This window comes from Rhinatrema bivittatum, chromosome 18 (assembly GCF_901001135.1).
Source record: "Rhinatrema bivittatum chromosome 18, aRhiBiv1.1, whole genome shotgun sequence".
Classification (NCBI taxonomy): domain Eukaryota; kingdom Metazoa; phylum Chordata; class Amphibia; order Gymnophiona; family Rhinatrematidae; genus Rhinatrema; species Rhinatrema bivittatum.
The window spans coordinates 35194594-35217802 of record NC_042632.1 but is presented as its reverse complement, the minus strand read 5'-3'; the positions used below and the strand labels follow the sequence as shown (position 1 = coordinate 35217802).

The 23209-nt window shown below is 44.3% G+C and overlaps 1 protein-coding gene across 2 annotated transcripts in view; it reads left to right on the top strand.

The window, feature by feature from the left end:
• Positions 1-23209, top strand: part of PDGFRB (platelet derived growth factor receptor beta) — a 111999-nt gene that overhangs the window by 22535 nt on the left and 66255 nt on the right. Inside the window, exons 1-2 of one of the 2 annotated variants that reach the window (XM_029583285.1) lie at positions 9635-9734; positions 22605-22672. In XM_029583285.1, the coding sequence (XP_029439145.1) occupies positions 9664-9734; positions 22605-22672 (139 nt within the window). In that variant the 5' untranslated portion in view covers positions 9635-9663. Of the gene's footprint in view, positions 1-9634; positions 9735-22604; positions 22673-23209 lie in introns of those variants that run through there. The other variant, XM_029583286.1, reaches the window with a different exon arrangement.

The following is a 23209-nucleotide window of genomic DNA, read 5'->3' as shown; positions in this document are numbered from 1 at the left end:
TCACTCCTTGGCATCAATATCAACTTCTATCTCCACCTCCTCACCCCTGGCATCATCATCATCACCTTCCCTCTTCCATCATCTCTTCCTCCTCCCTCGTATTATCATCACCTTCCCTCTCCCTCACTCCCTGGCATCAACATCACCACCTCTCTCCATATTCTCACCCCTGTCATCATCATCACCCCTTTCCTTCTACCCCTGTCCCCCATTCCCTGGCATCATCACCTTCCCTCTCCCACCACCATTAGTTTCCCTCTCCTACCACCACTCTCCTGCACCCCTTTCATCATCACCTTTTGTCTCTACCTCCTTACCCCTGACATTATCATCATCATCATCATCATCACTACCTTCCCTTTCCTTCTACCTTTCACCCTCACCCCCTGGCATCATCATTATCATCTTCCCTCTCCTTCCATCCGTATCCCCCACTCCCTGGCATCATCACCACTTCTTCCCCATCCCTTCACATCATCATCTTCCCTTGCCCTTCATCCCCCCATCATCACCTGCCCTCTCCCACTTCTCTTCACCCCCCGGCATCATCTCCTTTCCTCTGCCTCCACCCCTCTGCCTCCATCCCTGGCATCATCTCCTTCCTTCCTGGTCCAGTCTAGCCCTATCCTGTCCATCTTGTCCAGCGTCTTCTGTGTGTCTTCGTCCACCGTTGACCTGACTTTCGGATTCCGACCTCTTGCATGGATCTGACCACAATTGCCTGCCGCTTGAACCTGATCTCTTGCCTGGATCTGACCATCCTTGTCTGCCACCTGCCCCGACCTTGGCCTGTCTCTGACTCCAGTCTGCTGCCTGACCTGAGCCCGGTGAGCCCTCGGGATCTTGCTTTCCTGACTGCCCTGCTGGCTGCCAGAACCCAACTTGTGGAGGAGGCGGCTGGTATAGGTGAAGATCCAGCCTGTCGTGCTACAGGGCACGTTTGCCAGCTGTCTGCATAGCCCTCATAGGTTCGCTTATGAGCCTGTATCAACTAACCTACAGGAACAAGGGCTCATACCCACACCACCCATTATAATTATTCAGCCTCCATATTAGTAGAAAAATACGTTGGGTTTTTTTTATCCCTTGTTACCTAATGGTAGGAAACACCCCTGCTTTGTAATTGGCTGCAGAAGATTCCAGTCCATGCCAGCATCCCAGTACAGATCAAACTCAGGCACATTAAAATGACTTTTTAAATGCTGAAACATTGCAAAATCATTTTATAATTGCACTAGGGCACTGCAGAGTGTATGTTAGTGGAATATTCGCACAGGCCACATGCCTTACAATATACCTGATGTGCTAATATCCACTGTCACGCCTTACTGCTTGCTACAAATGGTTCTGTGCTGAGAAATGTTATTGGCAGATGTTTGCTTGGTATGGTTTGAGGCGTTTTGTTTCTCAAACTGATTCTCTTTTTCCAATCACTTCTGTTCTCTGTGGTTTCTTTCAAATAATCTGGTTTGGTGGATGCTTTTGCAATGAAGAAAAGGAAAAATGTTTTTTCTTCCCCAGATCATATTTTTCCTATGTCTTTGGGTACACGTTTGACTGTGCCGGTCAGTGTGCGTGTGTCACAGTGTCAGCCCTTGGCTGTGGCATGATTGATGCAGCCTAGCAGGCAACCCACTAGGCCGACGCTGACAGCAGATGGGCTCGCTCTACTGGGACGCGATCTGAGCTTCACCTATAGCAGCCCCATTTCCTGCAGGTTGAGCACTTGGGTTCCAGGGGCTGGCAGAGCTTAGGCAAGGGTCCTGTGAAGAGCGGTTGAGCAAGTCCAATCGCAGGCCAAGATCAGTGCAGGCAGCAAACAAGCGGTGTCAGGGTCCAGGCGGAGGCAGGTATATTTTGAAACATGCATGCATACTTTGCCAATACTGCCACCAGTCTACCCAGTCCATCTCCAGTTCACTAAGATCCTCCTACTACTTCACCCTGAACTCCCCTAGTTCACCCAGACCTCCCACCCAAAAATAGCAGACAACAGATGAAACCAATATCAATTGTGCAAATTAATTAGCAGGTGTAAAATTGTGCAAATAAGTTGCCAAATGGATTCACATAAATCTCTTATACAATAGCAACTTATTCCTCTAGACCATCCCTTTTTTGCGCACAGAAATTTATATGCGAAACTGAAAATATGCATGCACTTTTGAGGTTTATAAAATAGCATATACGTGCATTCAAGCTATTTACATTTTCTACACATAATCCTTTGGAAATCTACTTGTATGAGCGGTTCTATTCTCCCTCCATACAGTTTTGATCATGTTGCATGCATTTCTACCTGTACCCTCCCAGATGGGTATCATACCTGATGCTGAGTTTTTGTGATCCTGGCACCTGCCTCTGTGGATTCAAACATTTTGATTGGGTAGATGGTGGACTGCCCCTGGCTCAGAGGCTAGGGGCAATGTTTTTTTCATGCTGGACAGGCACAAACTACTCTGTCGCTCAATGGTTTGCTTCTGTGCTCTCCTCCTCAGAATGCATGAGGAGAAGATGCTGTCCACTTCCTGATATGGTGATCCACACCACAGGCTCCTCAACAGGATTGGCTTATGTTCAGATAGTGTATGTATATCCCTGTGTCTAGAGGTCTCACAATCTATGCCTGAGGCAAGGGAGGATGAATTGACTTGCCCGAGGTGGCAAGGGGTGGCAGTGAGATTCGAACACTGGTGCCTACTAGCCTGCTACCCTTCCCACTAGGCTGCTCCTCCACCCCCATCTTGCTTCCCAGAACCCTGCACACCCTAAAGATATCACAGAAACACTAAAAAGAGGCCACTGCTGTAAAATCTGTGCTAAAAAATATCTCTGAGCCCCACATTTGTTGTTCATTTTATGTAAATACCCCACCCACCCAGACAGGACACATAAAATTAAAGAGGTCTGATACTGTTTTTTTCTGGCCCCCAGTACCAGCCCATGTGGGCTCAAAAATACTCTTTGATTGGGTAGATGGTGGACTGACCTGGCACAGAGGCTGAGGGCAATATTTTCTCATGCTGGACAGAAAAAACAACCAAAGTCCTCTTCTGTGACTGACTGCATCCTCTTCCACAGCTTGTTAGACCCACACATCAAACCTATAATCTTGAGGTTAAGCAAATGGAGTCTCATTCAGTGGGTTACATTGCAAAACTGTAACTTTTATTCTTCTGGGGTTATTAGTAGTCAAGTCACAATAATAAAAATCACCAAAAAGGATGAGAGACAGGATTCACAGCAGAGATAAACAGCAATACAAAATAAACGTACCTTACACTTCCTCTTCTTTTAGCATAGCATTTAGATCTTAATCTGGTTCTCAGACATCCCTGTTGCCAGGTGGCACTGTTTAGGAGCCTATAGTTCGCACTCAAGTGCAATCCCTGGTAACAGGACCCTGCTTGCTGGGTGAACCAGCAGACTTACGGGCCGATACAGCGCACGATGGAGCGCACTGTTAGCCGGCATTTGGACCCGCATTTTCGACACGCTAGCTTTACCCCTTATTCAGTAAGGGGTAATAGTGCGTCCAAAACGCGCGTCCAACCCCCCCAAACCTAATAGCGCCTGCAACATGCAAATGCATGTTGATGGCCCTATTAGGTATTCCTGCGCGATTCAGTAAGTAAAATGTGCAGCCAAGCCATACATTTTACTTTAAGAAATTAGCGTCTCCCCAAAGGTAGGTGCTAATTTCTGCCGGCACCGGGAAAGTGCACTGAAAAGCAGTAAAAACTGCTTTTCTGTGCACCCTCCGACTTAATATCATGGCGAGATTAAGTTGGAAGTCCCGAAAGTTTAAAAAAGTTAAAAAAAAAAAAAATTGAAATAGGCCCGTGGCTCGCGGATTGAAAACAGGACGCTCAATTTTGCCGGCGTCCGGTTTCCGAACCCGTGGCTGTCAGCAGGCTCGAGAACCGACGCCGGCAAAATTGAGCGTCGGCTGTCAAACCCACTGACAGCCGCCGCTTCCATCAAAAAAGAGGCGCTAGGGATGCGCTAGTGTCCCTAGCGCCTCTTTTTACCGCCGGACCTAATTTAAATAAATTTATTTACTGAATCACGTGCACAGGAGTAAAATCACAACATAGCCAAAACTAGTGAATAAGTGAAAACATTGGACTTAGATGAAAGAATACATTATTAGTTGTGTAAGATTAGAATTTGGGCCGGGGCTACTTACATATCTCTCCATAAATGATAATTTATCAAACATGAACCAATGTCATTGATATAGCAGCCACTGTATTCTTCTCTGTACCTCAGTTTCTTTGTTCCACTCGCCTCCAATATAGAGCATATCACATTTCTGCATATCAAACAGTAAAGAGCCTGATAATCTAACCATAGACACAAAATGGAGAAAAAAATGCCTTAGTAAATCAGGTGCAAAGTGTGATTGTAGATAAGTGATGAGGAGCGAACGGAAAGTAGAGAAGAACATTACAATCAACCAATACCTACATATTCAAAAAGAATAAGAAAGGAAAATCAAACACAATAAATACATAAATGCATACAATCTATATATAACTATGGCTAGAGTACACACCTATGTAGGAACTGAAAGGCAGTATATACTGTTATGCTATTGAAATATGAAATGAATTCACCACATGGCAAACTTAGTTGAAAGTAATGTTACTACCAGCTGGTGCATATGCCCATCGGTGCTTGTCACTGTATGAAGACGGTCTCTCATAATAATTACATTAAGACATCACTTAAAAAGAGATCCAGAACTGTAGAGGGAATTTGAAATAGGAAGACTATAGTTTTTAGTAGTTAATAGAATGTCCTTATGAAGACATCCGATCATAGTAAGCTGGAAACTGTAGGTTTGTGTATGTAATTGTACATATTGTCTGGCCCATCTGGAATGCCTGTGTGACATACACTGTGTGCGTGCATTTCTGCTTGTAGCAGCTGGGAGCTTGTCTGATTGTAATCGACGAATACTGTTAAAGCTGAGATATCATTCTGCTGGAAACTCTACAACCCAACTGGCAGAAGGCAGGAAAAGGGAAGAGAATCCCTCCTACGCTACAAGATGCTTTATTTTCTGTTCTTTTGTAATACATTTCTCATGGCTGAGGACATGTTGATGAAAACTCCTATCGTGAACAAACAGGGTCTAAAAGTCCTGACAGCAGCTCGGTGCCCCCAGAAAAGTAATGCATCCAAAACCGAATATGTGGACTTGCTTGACTTCCAGAAATTGCAATTTTACCAGACCCCCCCCCCCAACCACAGTGACCATATATTAGACCTCTTCAGTCTGTATCCATTGACAAACTCACTTGTATTTGCATCAAGGCCCTCTCAGGAAGACAGGCATGTAGATAAATAAAGCTGATGTTATAGAAGACTTAACTTGATGCAATTCTCTGCATTAGTATTTGACATCCAAAACTTCCACTGCTGTCTCAGCCATGATTACAGAAGCAGAGACATCATCCTTTTTTTTTTTTTTCAAAATGTTTTTTTTAAATTATTTATAAAATTTATGAATCGCTGTATAGATCTTACAATGAGATCTTTCTTAGCAATGTACAACGAACACATGTGCATCATATTCACGTAAAAAGAAAAGAAAATCCATGAACGTTGGATGCAAAAAAGCTAACAGATAAACCACGTCACTGCCCGGCCTTTTCATAGAGCCTGCCATCCCTCTTCCACTTATTTTCCTTCTTTATTTACTACTCACCCGCATATCCAACGCTCGCACCCCACTCAAAACTTTAAATCATGCACTCATTTCACATACACCCCCCCCTCCCTAGAAACCCCCCCCTATTACACATTGCCATCCTTACCCCCTCCTTCCCCTTGCTATATTAGAAGCCAGGAAACTCCATTACACATTACACTCAGGGAGAATTGATATTTCCGACATTAGAAAGTGTGCTAATTAAACTTTAACCATGACACCACTTAGTGGAATAACGCATAGATAGTAAACCACTTCTAAGGTCCAAGGGCAGATGATCAAAAAAGGTCTCTCTAAATGGTTGAGCAACCTTGTGCTTGCCCACCTTAATATCCTGGCATTCCAACTGCATCACCTGAACCACTTTTTGATGCCAGGTGTCCAATGTTGGCACTGCTTCATCTGTCCAGAAATTTAAAATACATTTACAGGCCAACAGCAAGGCCAATTGTACAAACTTTTCCACTTCCTTCCTGTTTTTGGCAGAGTCTCCGATGTTTCTGAGTAAGAACGCCTTACCAGTTTTTGGAATCATTAAACCGGAACACTGCCAAATAGATCTCAACACTGTCCCAGAAAACATCTAACTTTTTGCAGTGCAGAGAACGACATATTAAAGAGCTATTGGCTGCTTGACATTTTACACATGTGAAAGACACTGCCGATCTCATCCGATACCTTTTGACATCATCTGTATAAGCATGATGAAACAGTTTAAATTTCATTTCCCTCAGGCTAGAGTCATAAACACCCAATTAGAGCCTTTTGAAATACTATGACATAGAAACATCGGAAATCTCCTCTTCCAAGGCCGCACTCCAATAAGCACTGAGAAAAATGAGGGATTGATCTTGCAGGCCCTTTTACATTTATTTATTTATTTAAGGTTTTTATAGACCGACATTCGTTGGGAACATCACATCGGTTTACATGGAACTCAATGCAGCAAACAGATGGCTTTACATGGAATTGAAATCAAACCAGAGTAGAACTAATTTAGGAGCTGTAACTTTAGATAACTTTAGATAACATTGACTAGGAGTATAAAAAAGGCGAAAAAATTACAGTGGAACTTATGCCACTATGAAATGGCGTCATGCATGGATGCTATGTCCTGAGGTTCATGTGCAAAGGAGAGCCTCGTCTTAAAAGTATTGGCCTCCCAAGTGAAGGAACTATCCACTTTATTTTTGGATGACTCTGATAGGTCAACCATATGTTACAACTGAGCAGATTTCCAACTTTTAGTCAGATTTAAAATATCAGCATTACGAATTCTGTTCATCCGAGTCACATATGCAATTATATGGCCCCGCATTACCGCCTTGCCTGCCTCCCACAACAAAGATGCCAATATTTCAGGATCAGAGTTAGTCCATACATATATTTCCCATCTGTTTTTAGGTACCCATGAAAGGATTCATCCAAGTAAAGTTCTGGATTCATCTATCATGAAAACGGGGAATGCTGCATAACACCGAAATTTAGTCCCACTGAGACTGGCGTGAGATCAAATAAAAATATTGAGCCCTTCCTAAGAGATAATCCAATCTAGAGTAGATTTTGTGGGGATTGGAATAAAAGGTATAATCCTGCTCTTCTGGGTGGAGAATCCTCCAAATGTCCAGCGATTCCAAATCTTTGCACATAAAATTTATACCCATCCCCTCATCCCCTCGATTGGGAACCTTGGCAGGTCTGCAGCCATTTTTCTGATTGCAATAATATTAAAATTCCTCTCCCCCCCCCCCCCCACCACAAGCTTGTTCTCCGGAAAGTTTAACAATTTGGCTACCAAGTTAAAATATAAATCATGCGAATAAACATTTGCTGCATAGAGATTACACAAGACAATCTTTCTTTGGTGTAAGGTAGCCACATACCTTCAGTACCTGAATGTAATCCGCTTTGAATTGCTGAAAAAGAGTGAAAAGCGGAATATAAAAATCTAAAAATAAATAAATAAATAGATCTGCCTCCTGCATCTTGGATCTGGTGTTTGACCCAAAAGGGAACCTGTTTGTGTATAAGAATTGCGATTCCCCTCTTTCTATTAGAACAGGAAGAAAATATGCATTGCCCCACCTATTCATGTTTTCATTTCTTGTGCTCCTCAGGTGTGTCTCCTGTGAAAACATGATTTGAGAATGTAGCCTTTTAAACATATTAAGCAATTTTTTTGCACTTTAGCAGCAAGTGGATCCCATCTACATTCATCCTTGTTATTTAACCTTTGCCATAACCATTGAAATACTAAAACATATCCTACAGAGCATGACAGATATACCCTTTTACTACAAAGACCCTCCTAACCTAGGCCTCCAGAGCCTCTTAGCCCTTTTACGATTGTGGTTTCCAACTCATGGAACATCTGCAACAAAACCCAGTGTTCTATCCCCTTACCCAAGCAAAGAGACAGTATAAATGTCTCATAGAACATCCCCTTTCAAAAATCTAAAGGGCAGTATAAATCTCTTCCCCATCACAGACATGACCCATCAACAGAAGCCTTCTTTCTATAGTATATAGTTTCTCCCACACGGGCCGATACAGTACAGTGCGCTCTGACGGAGCGCACTGTTAACCTGCCATTGGACGCACGTTTTCCCTTACACCTTATTCAGTAAGGGGTGGAAAAGGCGCGTCCAACCCGCCGAACCTAATAGCGCCCTCAACATGCAAATGCATGTTGATGGCCCTATTAGGTATTCACGCCTACCCAAAGATAGGCGCTAATTTCTTCGGGCACCGGGAAACTGCACAGATATTAAGTCGGAGGTCCCGAAGGGTAAAAAAAGTAAAAAAAAGAAAAGAAAAAAAAACATTTTGAAGTCGGCCGGCAGCTGTCGGGTTGAAAACCAGACGCTCAATTTTGCCGGCATCTGGTTTCCGAACCCATGGCTGTCAGCGGGCTCAAGAACAGACGCCAGCAAAATTGAGTGTTGGCTGTCAAACCCGCTGACAGCCGCCGCTCCGAACCAAAAGGAGGCGCTAAGGACACGCTAGTGTCCCTAGCGCCTCCTTTTGCCTGTTTCTACTGCCGGACCTAATTTAAATACTGAATCGCCCACTCTCCCATGAACTTTACTGAATCGGTCCGATAGACAGCTGTTTTTCTCCATTATTTTCCAACCACTTTTTACTCCACCTAGCAAAGTGGCAGTTTCTCCTACAGACAGCTGTAGGTAGTTGGCCAACAGGAGAAGTCAAATTTACTGTTGCTGCCAGACAACAAGACTATCAATGTAATTTATGGAGAGGTCCTCTAAGTTTTAATATGCTTTCTGTTAATTAGTTACTAACATGAAACAATATTATTCTTTTCCACTTTTGTTTAATGTTAACATATAAATGAGTTATGCACTGGACAACCCAAGTAATACTGGGTAGTTTTGGCTAGTAATATATGTATACTTGCCATTGCTGGCTTACTTATGAAAGAGGCTCTTGCTCGAGCTTACACCCTCAGTATGACTTGGTGCTGGGATAGTAAATAGGGGATACAAGGTGCTAAATGCAAATTGTGCTTAAATTCTCTCTCTTTTCATGGTATTGACTTTCCCATTAAACCCTGCTGTCCCCTCACCCACATTTGGTAAAACTGGACTCTTTTATAGTTGACATTAAAACCACTTCTGGATTTTTCCCACAGATGGTTCCAAGTCTTCTTGGAATCAGTAACCCAATGAAGTCTGAAATGTGTTCTTTATTTTATTTTTAAGTCCGGAGCACGGAAGGAAACATACACAGAAAACGAAGAGGGGAGAGCATTGCTGACCCTCTGAGACTGGGGATTATTTATAAGATTGGCATCTCTCCAGACAGATGTTTTATTTTATTTTGACTATACAGAAAATAGGACATTGCCCTCCTCTCCTCCCTTGAGGAATGGAGGAGGTCAAGAGGGAGAGATGACCTGATTCCAGAGGCCCCATTAACTCAGAATGGAAAAGCTGTGTGCTTCTCTGGGGACAACTGGGAAAGGAAGAATGTATGCAGAGTGCAAAACCAAACAGTAAGTACATGCATGCATTGCTCCTCAAAGAAAAATTGACCCTACCCATATATACACACAGCATCACATATGGATAATTAGGATTTATTTTTAAAGATCCATTTTGTGATGGAGTTTTGGTCCATTGCAAACACTTCAGTTGGCGCAAATTATAAATAAAAAGAATCTACAAATCTCTTGTCTGGACTGGCTTGCCTAAAATCTCCATATTTATCCTATTTAAATTTTTGGGGGGTTTTTTTGGTGTTTGTCATTTATATTCACTGTTTCACACTTACATGCAAAGTCTATGAAAAATCATAATTTCTTCAAATACTTGGAATTTGTGACTATTGGCATATAAATCCAAACCCAACTGAGTTTAGAAAAAATATACATATGATACAAACTGGATAAAAATTGGCTTTGAGAAAATCTGAGTGAAATAATGATAGATCTGAATGGAGTCAGGGTTCATCTATCTCTAAAAACAGTCCTTAGTAAATCAGGCCCACTGTCTGTGTCTTAGTACTAGGAAAACCATCTGGTCCCTCTCATTTCATTGTAGGGTCACCATTCTCTCAACTATAAACTAGAGTGGAGGGCTAGAGAAACATTCATAATTTCCATTGCTTTAAAGGAACATTTGTCAGAAAACTTTTATCTATTACAATCAAAAATTAAAACTAAGCAAACAATATAAGCAGAGTCAAAGCCATGAACTGGATTTTTGAGTATCAAAGTCTCCAGATGCTGCTCTTCTTTCATTGAAAGCTTTTATTTATTTATTAAGAGCCCTTGCTTAATTCACCAATCCAATTAGAAGCTCATAATAAAGTCCAAAAACTATTTTAAAAAAATAGAGGAATGCGCACAAACATTTTTTTTGTTTGGTTTCATTTCGTTTATTTGAAACAAAAAAAAAAAAGCAAACCAAAACCAAAATTAACAAAAAAATCCTCTCTGGTCCCAGTCCTAATGCCAAAAAAAAAGGCTCCCAGGCCCTTCCTCAAAGCCCCAGTTCTCCTGACCCTCTTACCCCATGAAGGCTTTAAAATGCATTTAAATTCATGGAGAAGAAGGGATCCCCAGTCGCTCCCGCTCCACCGATGCCGCTATTTCCAATGGCACCGGCAGACCAAGGCCAGTCCTCAGTAGACCGTGTCAGGAAAAGGCGAGGGAGTAAAATCTCTGACCGTGTACGTAACCCTCACATGCACCACTTTATTATGCTTTGAGACTGCCATTTCAGACAATGAAAATAGATGACCAGTCATAATGGGCATTACTGGCGTTCTGCGCCTTCTTTGCCTTTTACATCTCAAGTCAGTCCAAGATAAGTCAATTTTTATTTGCAAGAAAAAAATATTAAAATATTTTTCAGCTTGGTTCAGTAATGCCCTATGATTAAATATAAGGCAAAAAAGGCGCAGATTGCTGGTAGTGCCTATTATGATTGGTCGTTCTGTTTTCAATGTCTGTAATAGTTTTCATAAAAGCGTAATAAAGTGGTGCATGTGAGGGTTATGTGCACGGTCAGAGACCAGGGCCAATGCAGTTATTACCTTGCTATTTGAAAAAGCAGCAGCAAAGGAGCAGGAGCAGTTGGGGGTTCACGCCTGCCTTGTGAAGATTTAAATGGCATTTAAAGACTTCATGGGGTCAGAGAAGCTGGGGGGGGTATCGGGGAAGGGCCCGGGAAGTGGTGATGTTTTTTTTTGGGGAAGTGGGGGGAAGGGAATTATGCAGTGCGGCTGGGAGCAGACAATTTTTCAAAACGAAAGAAAGAAAAACCACGAAATTTTGTTTTTCTTTCATTTTGTGAAAATTTGCCATTTCGTTTCGACAAAAGCGCGATCCTACAAATAACCCACAACAAAGGACAAGACATAACTCTAAAAACATAAAAGAAGCATGGCAATTATAATAAAAGTTGTATTTAATACAAGAATGCATAAAGATATTGAGCATGATGATCAGAAACCATTGGCACTGTGCGGAACTGCTAGATGAATGCATTCTTTCCAGGTTCTTCCAGGGAAGTGTCTCCATGCAGTCAGACAGATACATTTCTCACTGGATGAGTCTGCCGAGAATCTGCCCCCTCGCCACATCCCCTTCCTCTCTCAGTACATAGCTATGCTTAAAGCATGAGGTCATATTGCCTCATATCAGAGGTCATCATCATTTGTTTTTTTTTATCTATATTCCATTTTACCCTTTTCCGGAGCTCAAAGAAATAATGATGCATGCCTGCTCAACTTCTAGAGTGATCTCTTATTCGTCTGCCTTCACAGTGGTGTACGAAAAGGTTCCAGAAGCCTCCCCTCCCATTTTTTTTCATAATCAACAACCAAAAATGCGCAAACAGTGGGCAAAACAGGCCCTGTACTTAATCCTCGAGGCTCAGGATCTCTCCTTTATCTTTCTCACTGACACATCCCAGCAGTACATAACGCCCTTTCTTTTTTTGCACCTGGAGTATTCATGCCCCTGTTTATCAGATTGCGGTACAAGTGGCAATAAAAGTTTTGAACAGTTGATCTCCATCTTTCCCTTCATCAGGCATTCCAGATGTGCCAGATGTTTCTTCCTCTCATTGATGCATCTTGTCGGTTCACTTCTTCCATTAGATGACATTTCTGTCTCTTTCGGCTATTTATTTCTCTTTTTCTTGCTCGGGATACAGGATGTGTCATAAATAAGGTTCAGCTGTTGTCCGTGAGCCACCGCGGCGCCCGTCCCTCACAGCATTCGCCGTTCTTCTCATGCCCTCGTCCTTCACCGACTCCAGCGCAGAAGTCCTTTCTGGGGAGCTCGCTGTCGTCCCAGACTTCTCACTTTCAGAGTCGCTGTTCCATCTTTTCCAGCTCGGTTCTCCTGATTTCCAGAACACATTTCTGCCCCCCATCTCAGCTTCCACTAAGATATTTTAGCAGATTTGCCCTAAAGGGTAAATTCTGTTTTTTTTCCTGCCCTCTTCACTAGTCTCGATGCTAGTTTCTTCCCTCCGATTTTCTACTTGATGCACTTTGATTGATGTTTTTGGATATTATCTTTCTTTGCTGCCTCTAACACATCTTTTCTTTAAAAATAGTTCTTCTGATCTTTTTTTTTTTCTTTTAACATTTTTTTTTGTGCTGGGCCAGACCATTCGATAAAGCGTCACATGGCCTATTTGGCTGTCATTGAAAGTAGTACAACGGCAGCAAACTGCTCTGGAATGCTTGCCACTAGTAATTATATTAATACCACTAGTACTATTGTGACTAGTGGCAGCTGACAAAAATATTTAAATGTGGTAGTGTTATGCAATTGCATCTAGTCCATATGGTCTGCAAACTAGCTGCTTGTCTTTAATATCTTTCCAGCTCTTGACATTGCTCACGATGTTTCTCTCCTTTGACTAAGCTCCCCTCTGTTTCGGGTTTCAAGGCTCTGTTTTTTATCATCAGCTGTTTATGGCTTTAGAAGTAAATCTCCCCATATGTGTGTGGGTGTGGGTATGGATGTTTAGATGTATGTGTGTGTGCACGTACGTGGTCTGTGTGTGCATCAGCTTCTTCGAGTATGATGGGAATAAGCTCTCTTATGGTAATAATAATTATTGTGAATGAATGTGGTGTCATGGGAGCCTCGAGACCCTGTGGAATGGATGTTGCAATTCTGGGAAGTTTCAGCCAAAATCTGTTTCAATTTCAGGAGATAAAAGGATGGGAAACAAATGGTGCGAGCAGCTGGAGGATTCAGGGAAAGAATGAGATGCATGAGAGACAGAAAAAGGGCAAGACTGACCTAGGAAAAAAAAAAAAAAACCCAGGAAGAAAGGGCCAGAAGTAAAAGAGAGACAGTAAAAAGCATTGGGAAGGCTGGAGCAGGAGAAGGGGCCATGCCAGGGAGAGACATTCAAGGGAGAATCATTGCTGCGTCAGGGCACGTGACCGACTTGTCTGGCCTAAAGAGAACGGAAGCAAACCCTCTGATGGCCCTGTGTCCTGGTGTTACTTTTTCTCTTTTACTGAACTAAAGAGAAAAGGCTACTGAAAGATACAAGCCAACGAGATGGTAAACTCCTCTTTTATGCATCTGCGCCAGATTCGCCAACTTCACAACCACTTTGCTAAACACTAGGGATGTGAATCGGGCTTCGGACGATTGAAAATATCGTCGATATTTTCAAAATCGTCAGAAATCGGGGGCTCCCCCGAAACGATAGGAAAACCCCACGATATTGGTCGTGGGGGTTCTCTTATCGTTTTGGGGGAGGGCGGGGAAAAACGGCACACAAAAATAACCCCTAAACCCACCCCAACTCTTTAAAACTAATCCATTTGCTTCTCCCACCCTCCCAACCCCCCCAAAAACATTTTACAGGTACCTGGTGGTCCAGTGGGGGTCCCGGGAGCGATCTCCCGCTCCCGGGCTGTCGGCTGCCACTAATCAAAATGGCGCCGATGGCCCTTTGCCCTTACCATGTGACTTGGTATCCGTGCCATTGACCTGCCCCTGTCACATGGTAGGAGCACTGAATGGCCCGTGCCATTTTTAAAGATGGCGCCGGCCATCCAGTGCTCCCTCCATGTGACAGGGGCCGGCCAATGGCACGGATACCTCTAAGGAGATACGTAAACAAAAATTAACTGCATGGTGGAGCGGCCAGGAAAAAAGCCATTGCTGCAGCAACGCCACAAAAGAGCCCACTTATAGTCTGCCAAGCAGCACCTAGGGAAGCCTCAAAACGTCTGGAACAAAATGAGACCAAAACTGAACTTTATGGTCACAAAAGAGCCCGCTTACAGTCTGCCAAGCAGCACCTAGGGAAGCCTCAAAACGTCTGGAACAAAATGAGACCAAAACTGAACCTTATGGTCACAAAAGAGCCCGCTTACAGTCTGCCAAGCAGCACCTAGAGAAGCCTCAAAACATCTGGAACAAAATAATTTAATGAGACCAAAACTGAACCTTATGGTCACAACCATAAACACTATGAAGAGAAGCAAACCAACCCTACCGTGAAGCATGGAGATGGATCTCTGCTGTTTTGGGGGGGGGGGGGGGGTGAGCTACAGCGGCACAGGAAATTTAGTCAAAACTGATGGCAGGATGAAGGCAGCATCTTATCAGAAAATATTGGAGGAGAATTTGCATTTATCAGCCAGGAAGCTGCGCGTGGGGTGCACTTGGACTTTCCAACATGACAATGATCTGAAATGTAAGGCCAAGTCGACTCTTCAGAGGCTGCAGCAGAAGAAAGTGAAGGCTCTGGAGGGGCCATCGCAGTCTGCTGACCTCACATCATTGATCCACTTTGGGGAGAACTCAAGCCTGCAGCTCATGCCAGACAACCAAAGGATTTACAGGATCTGGAGGCCTTTTGCAAAGAGGAATGGGGAGCTTTACCCCATGAGAAAATAAAGGGCCTCGTTCACAACCTTCACAACAGACTGCAAGCCATCACTGATGCAAAAGGGGGCAAGACACCATATTAAGAACTAAGGTATGCAAACTGTTGAACAGGACCATTTTATTATTTCCCTTCTTGCTGAGGTTTGTTTAATGATTGTGCTATTCTGAGAGGCACAAAATAGTTTAATCTGAAACACATTAAAAATAACAGACACGTTTTGTCTGATCACTGGTGTTTTCTTAAAATGCTGCACATCTTACAAATTCTGCCAGAGGTGTGTAAACTTATGAGCACCGCTTGTATTTCCCTATCCCTAGAGAGCTCACCATCTCTATTCCACCACATCCCACAACATAATCTCAAGCACCTCCAACTCTTATGCAAGAATTCTCCTAGGGACTGATCACATCCCCGGGCAATTGCACAGGCTCCTGCTCAAATACTTGACACTCCCCGTTTTGTCTTCAAATGTTTAAACATCTCAGCTCCTGAGGATCTCTCCTGGTACCTGGTTCCATAGCTTGCCACAAAACTATGGAACCAGGTACCACTGCCCCTGCACCTGGGGACATTTTACCTTACCTTCAGGAAAAGAAGTTAGGCCTCATTATTCAGCAAGGCAGACTGCAAACTTCAGAAATTCACTCCGTAACAGAGGCAACTGGCACTGAACAGAGAAAGAAACCCCCTTCCTTGACCACAGGATCAGCTCTCTAGGGCATCTCTCTACCCACCGCACCTTATGTTATCGCTTAAACAACCCCCTCATTCCTCCCCGGACCTCTATCCTTGCAGAAACTCCCCTGCACATGCTCCCCTTTTTGCGATATTCTATACTTATGGTAGACTAAGATACTAATGTAACTGGAATTGCATATAAATTTGATTGTAATGCAACTTGAGACCATCTTAGGAAAGGTGGAATATCAAATGTTTAGGGCCAGATCACTAGGGGCAACGTTATTATTGTATGTTGTGGAGTTACCCTTAGGTATATTTAGCTTTCAGACCCCTTGACATCGAGTTTAACAGTGATTTTAACATTCAGATAGATTTATGTCCTTTTACGTATAAAAACTGATGTCCTAGAGAAAATTGTACCTAATGAAGGTGCCCTATGTATAGCCCTGAGAGCTAGACTCGAATGATCTTTGTATACAACATTTCTGTCTGCAAAACAAGAAACATCACAACCTCTAACAAATTCATCTCCTTTTCCTTCTTGCTTTGGCCCATCAACAGCCCAGTGGAAATGTTCGGGCCATGGGCCGGCCCGTGCAGCTGACAATGTGCGCCTTTCAGTCTGAGCCTCAGCACATTGGAGCTGTTTTTCATCCTAATCTGCACCAGGGAGCCAAGTGACCTCCCTGTCTCCTCTTTTGCAGCCAAATCCTGCTCTTTGGAATAACAAACAGTTGTGCTTGGAAAGAGCACGGCGGGGCATCGAGCTCCTGCCACCCGCCGCTGGCCAACATCGATCCCTTGCAGAGCCCTCGGAACTCGGCAGTGCCCACACCGACCCCTTCCATGTCTCACTCCCTGTATGGAGGGAAGGTGCCAGCAGTAATCTAGGCTGGCAGCTGTGGCCCGCTTCAGGAAGCAAATGTACGTACAGAGTTGCTGAGCCACTGGCAGTTGTTTCTTGGAAGGTATTTTAAGGTCTTGGAGGACAATGGGCCTTGTGACTTGAGGGCAATCAACGATGCCTCTTTATTGGTCGAATTTTGGCTTCTGGAGGAGGGAAATATTTGTGTAAATATTTGTTGTGAAAGTGAAAACAGGAAAAAAAAACAAAAACAAAAACAAACCAGGCCTTTCAGCTTTGCATTCAAGTTTGCAAAAAAAAAAAAAAAAAGTCTGCTATAACAATTTTATTACCATAAAATTTCCTGTGAAAAGTTTCGATTGAAAAGCAGGGCCAGCTTGGTGCCTCAGTTTGTGTTTAGCCCCCACTAATCACTTAATGGATTAGTCTGCGGCTGCTGCCGCCACTGGGGATGTCACGCAGGGAGGCAATCGTAGACATTGTACAGCGGCGGCAACTAGTGGCCAGATTGAGGAAGGAACCCTGGGGCGTGGCCCTTGGGCTGGCAGTTTCCTCCAACAATGCTGGGTTTTCGGCTCATTTGCAGAATGCAGCTACTCTAAGGATAGGCAAACTTTTGGCCACGTTGGGGTGAGATGGGAGTCATTGAGTGGTACAACTATAAATTAAGTGGCACAACTTGATAGGCATGTAGCTTAAAAAACTATTTAATCCCAAAATTAGAAAGATAATATTATGTTGTCTTATCTGCACTTTATCAAAGGAAGAAAAAGATGCCTTTCAGGCTACAAATAGACTGGTCTAAAGTAACTAAATAAACTAAGGTGCTTCACGGGTGTGTTAAACATTAACAGGTGCATTTTCAAATAGGAAATGTAACATACTATTGTAGCAATTTTCAAAAGCCATGTACGTACGTGAATGGCCTGTGGACAATTCAATGGCATCTCTTGTAGCAATTTTTAAAAGCCCACTTACACGGGTAACGTGCATTTACACGTGTAAAACCAATTTTAAGCATGTAAATGTTTTTTAAAATCAGGCCCTTTTCCAAGAATAAATGGATTCCAAGCACTCTGAGTGGAAGGGTAGTTCCAATTTCAAATATCTCCATTGCAATAGTCTCAAAGGCCATGACATGTGCATGCCTCTGCGTGCGTGTGTGTGTGCATTCCTACATGTGTGTGCGCGTATGTGTGTGTGCATGTGTGTGCGTGCATTCCTTTGCGTGTGTGTGCGCGTATGTGTGTGTGCATTTGTGTGCGTGCATTCCTCTGCGTGTGTGTGCGCATATGTGTGCGTGCGTGCATTCCTCTGCGTGTGTGTGCGTATGTGTGTGTGCATGTGTGTGCGTGCATGCCTCTGTGTGCGTGTGTGTGTGCATGTGTGTGCGTATGTGTGTGTGCATGTGTGTGCGTGCATGCCTCTGCGTGCGTGTGTGTGTGCATGTGCGTGCATTCCTCTGCGTGTGTGTGCGTATGTGTGTGCGTGCATGCCTCTGCGTGCGTGTGTGTGTGCATGTGTGTGCGTGCATTCCTCTGCGTGTGTGTGCGTATGTGTGTGTGCATGTGTGTGCGTGCATTCCTCTGCGTGTGTGTGCGCGCATATGTGTGTATGCATGTGTGTGTGTGTGCGCGCGTGCACATGCGTCCTCCGCCCATGATGACACGGGGTAAGTAAGTAACCTCTTAGCATTATGGATGTGTGAGGTACAGACCTCTGCTTGCTGGAAGACTGCAGTGGCTGAACATTGCTGTGGTTTTGTTTTGTTTTCCCAGGACTCAGACACTTGTTTCCTGTTGTGCGTCTGCTGCTTACGCTGGGGGAGCTGCATGGGTTATGCATCTGTGGCCCTACCCCGCCTTTGGGTCTGGCCTGTTCCTTAGTTTACTCTCGCAAATATTTGTGATGTCTTGGTTAAAGGGTCATTATGTGCCGAGAGAACAACTTTGCTTTAGAAAAGAGATGCCCTGTGTGGGAAAGAAATTTCACATGATCCTTTGTGTTCCATCAAACAGTCTCCGCAGGAATGCGCACTGTATAAACTAGAGCAGCTCACAGGAGGGACAAAAGGGGGAGAGATGGCCAGGGAATGGGAGGGAGAGCATCAGAGAGGGAGGGGGAGATGGAGGAGAAGAAGAGGAAGGGAGAGAGAAATAAGGCGTAGAGTATGAAAACTGAAATGTGGGTATCCAATGCTGACTCAGTAATCATTATATAAACTCCCTGAGAAACCAATCCAACTTACCATGAAGCATTAAAGATACTTTGCGGAACAAACACAAACATTCCTTTGTTTATAGACCTTTCTGTACTGCTCTGGAAATAAATGCAATTATTCATTTCCGGTGAATGAGATGGGATTACTGTCACCGGCTTTGCTCTTTTAATAACCACAGAGACGCTCTGACAGCGTCGTTGGCCAAACCTAAACAGTCTGAAATTGCTAGCGATTGGTTAATTTGATGTTGTGTTAAAGAAAACACTGTTCAGGTGTGGCATGCAGAAAATACACAAGGATTACTCCAGAGGGCCAGTAATGTACCGATCCAGGCCTGGTTTTACCTCATGGTTTGCATGGACCTGCAAGCCTGCTTCCCTTCCAATCAAGGCCCTGCATGCCTGGGGTAAAACCAGGACTGGATGGCCCCGGCCCGAAAACCAGGAATTAGTTGGCAGCCCTACATATGAAGTTTGGAATAAGTCCACCGAGCATTGTCCCAGATTCTTATTACTTCTTCAAGGATAGGAAGTACTAAAAGAAGGCTGCTGGTGGTGGAAAATAAAACACGAGGACCCAGCTTACAGAAAGCTCAGGCTTTTCTTTTTACAATTTCTTGCCATGTCTTTCGTCTAAAAGTCATAGGGACATAGGGATTCTCTTGTTGTGTATCTTTGGGAGAATTACCTTGTACATTCTGCATGCAAACAGAAAACAATGTTATTATTATTATTAAGATTAGCGGGTTGCATGTGCTGTGAGAGAAAGAAAGTACCTGCGGCTAATCATGCTTCCTACTGGGTGCAGGGAGAATTAGCTTAATTTCTAAATCACCAAGCAATTTAATGCTCACTGGGAACGGTGGATGAGAAGGGAAAAAAGAAGAGAGAGAAAAAGAAAAAAAAACCATGAGATGTCTTTTTTTGGTTGAAATCTTATCAACACATAGACATGTAACCCTCCCGTGGGGCTGGGGGCTGGTACTGAGCAGGGGGGAGGTTAGCCTAAAGACCCTCCAGGCTTATTCTCTTGCACTTGAATAAAGCCCTCTCCAGATGCAGCTTGGTAAATAATTGTACTGGGACAAAACCTCTTGCACTGTAACAATCTGGCATTTACCTTTTGATGACTCTGTTTCTTCCTTTTGCACATTCACACGCCACACAACCAGGATCCTCCTGCTTCACCCAGTGGCTCTGCTCTCTTCTTAGCAGGACAGTCTCCCCCCTCCAGGTCCAGGGCAAGTGCCCTAAGTGAATCTTAGGGGTGCCCTGGACCCCCTTGGACGGGTGCTTCCTCCTTTGACAGCGGCACTGCAGCACAGAATCCCCTCTCTCTTCCCAACATCCCCCTGTTTTTTCCTCCTGCCCATACTCCATTTCCAACCATCCCACGTCTCTCTTCCCTGCTTAGCAGTTTGCCCATTACCTGCTTTCTCTCTTTCCCCCACCTCCTGACTCCCTCTTCCTCTCTCCTTCCCCATCTTATGTGCAGCCCAGCACCACTGTCCCTCTCCCTCTCCCCCACCGCCTGATGCGCTCTCCCTCTCTCCTTCCCCATCTTGTATGCAGCCCAGCACCACTGTCCCTCTCCCTCTCTCCTTCCCCATCTTGTATGCAGCCCAGCACCACTGTCCCTCTCCCTCTCCCCCACCGCCTGATGCCCTCTCCCTCTCTCCTTCCCCATCTTGTATGCAGCCCAGCACCACTGTCCCTCTCCCTCTCTCTTTCCCCCACCTTCTGACGCCCTCTCCCTCTCTCCTTCCCCCACCTCCTGACTCCCTCACCCTCTCTCCTTCCCCCAGCACCACAGTTGTGCAAATAATGTTTCCAGCTGACCAGAGGAAGGGGGATGCATCCTCTTCTATTCTTAACCCTTCTCACCACCAAACCTCCATTTTTTTCTCTTCTCCAGTATCTGCCTTCCTGCCTCCTTCCCCATCATCCATTTTTCATGCTTCTTCTTCCTTCCCCAACGTCCATCTCTCCTCCCTCCCTCCCTCCCCCCCAGCATTTACCCACTGTCTCTCCCCCTCCCTCCCTCAAGATCTGCTTCTGCCTCTCCCCTGACTCTTCCCCCTCCCGCAACCTCCACCCCTTCTCTTCCTCACCATCTGCTTATTGTTTCCCTCCCCGCAGTCTTCCTTTTCCTCAGTATCTGTCCCCACCAGCTCTCCTGCTGTGCTTTCCTCTTCCCTAGCATTTAGCTGGCCCCTGCCTTCCTCCCTCCCCCCCCCCCCCCCCCTCCACAGCATATGGCCCCTGGCTGCTTTGCTTCTCTCCCTTCCTCCCCCCATTTTGACAGCATCTGAAAGGGGATTGCTCTTACAGATGGATCATCCCATCTCAATATTAACCAAAATATGTCCTGTTTAAAATGGGACACCTTGCCTATAGGCAGAAGCAGTAACCTGTGCGTTAAAACCGTGCACGGAAATCCAGTGCACAGCTTCGTAATGCACACAGGCACATTTTTTGTTTTTAAAACTCCAGAGGCAGTATGCTAATGCATCAGGAGTTAAAATGCAAGGGAGGCCCAGCACTGGTTCTTGGGAGGGAGGCGTTTCCCCTTTAAAAGCCTGCCCCAGTTGCAGCTGGGTAGGAAGGCAGCGATGGTGCTCCAGAGCGGTCTTGCCGCTGACCTGGATCTGCCGCCTCCTGTTGTGCTTTTGGGACTTGATTGCTTGCCTTGGAAGCATTGTAGTCTTCTGTTATTGTGTTTATTCCCTCTCCCTGGAAAAAAATAATACTACTGTTAATAAAGTACCTACAAGCTGGGAAATTTGCAGTCCTTCCTGTGGCCTTTTGCACAGGCTTGGAGCTGAAATAATTATGACTGGGGAAGACAGTGCAATGCCTGGAACCCATTTTTTTGAATGGATCTCTTTCTAACAGTAAAAAAAAAACAAACGGTGGATGATGCCAACATTTTCCACAATGTGGACAGTCAATACCGAGAGCCTAGATGCATGTTCCCCTGATTGTAGGAATGCTTAAAACACCCTTCTCGCTGGACTTACTCCATCTCTAAGCAGGAGTAAAATTTCCAGCGCCTTGAAAAGTGGAATTCACCCAGCATGCCTTTCTGCATCAGCACGTACTAGTACTTAATGCCCCCTTTTGGATGGGATTTCCATGTGAGGGCATTCAGCAGGACTCACAGTTTTGAAATGCACGTTTTGGGTGCTCTAAACTCCTTCCTGCTCTGGCAGCAATGATTATGCTCCCAAAATGAGCGTTCAAATGGGGGGGGGGGGGGGGCGTAAAACTGTGCATTCGGCTGAACGCGCTTTATTGTGTCGGCCTGCTGGTAGGCAGTCTACGGGGTCCCTACACGCACACTTAGGGTTTGACTTCCTTTGCAATGCTGTGTGTGTGTGAAACAGAGGGGTAAACATGGGTTAATGGTGCTGGTCATGTACTCAGTTCATATGGAGTATTTCCATACACTATGGAATGTAATCTTGGGAAGGGTTATTACTAGATGAAGGCGATAAGAAAACACGGTGATTACTTCCAAAAATGTAGATAGCATTGGCATTTAATTATTCCCAAGTATTCCTTAAGCATGAGGGTTTGCATGATGGAAGTGAGAGATCTGCTGGGGTCCACATTATTATTTCAAATGAAATAGGTCACAGGGCTGAGAACGTCTAGACCCAGGTCAGAATGGACTTCTTGCTCACTACTGATTTGTTATGTGTTTATGTTCACACAGCTGTCCCTGTCTCATCATGGAACAGGCCACCTCCCCATCCACGAAGAGGTTCCACTTTCTACTCACAGGTTAGCCATACGCTTTATTTATTTAATTTTTTTGTTTTCTGATTTTGTTCCATTGTGCAATGCTGAATCCTACCAGCTGGTCCTTCCCGCTCAGATGCAGACTTGCCAACAATAATAAAATCTACTGGTAGTCAGTAAAAAAAATACTTCATTTCCTTTCCACTATCAGTAAAGTCCTTGAGAATGTCTGCAATTCACTAGAAAAAGAGAATTCAAAGCATCGGAACGTATATAGTCTTGAAAGCGTCAGATTGCCTGTTTCTTCCCTTAATTTCTCTCCCTCTGTTGGTCATGCTGCTGTTTTAAGTTAATTGAACTTTCCATTTGCTGATGCAGACAGTTTCATGGGCTCCTGATCCAGTTTTGCTCCTTGCAAAAGGGGAGGTAAAAACTGAATACTATCTGAAATATTTACAGATGATTTATTTCGCTCCCTAACATTCCTACTTAACATGTTTGAGGCGATAAAGGCTTGAAGCTGGAAATCATTCAATGCTCCAAAATAAATGGCTTTTGTGAGCCTGATTGTAATGTTCT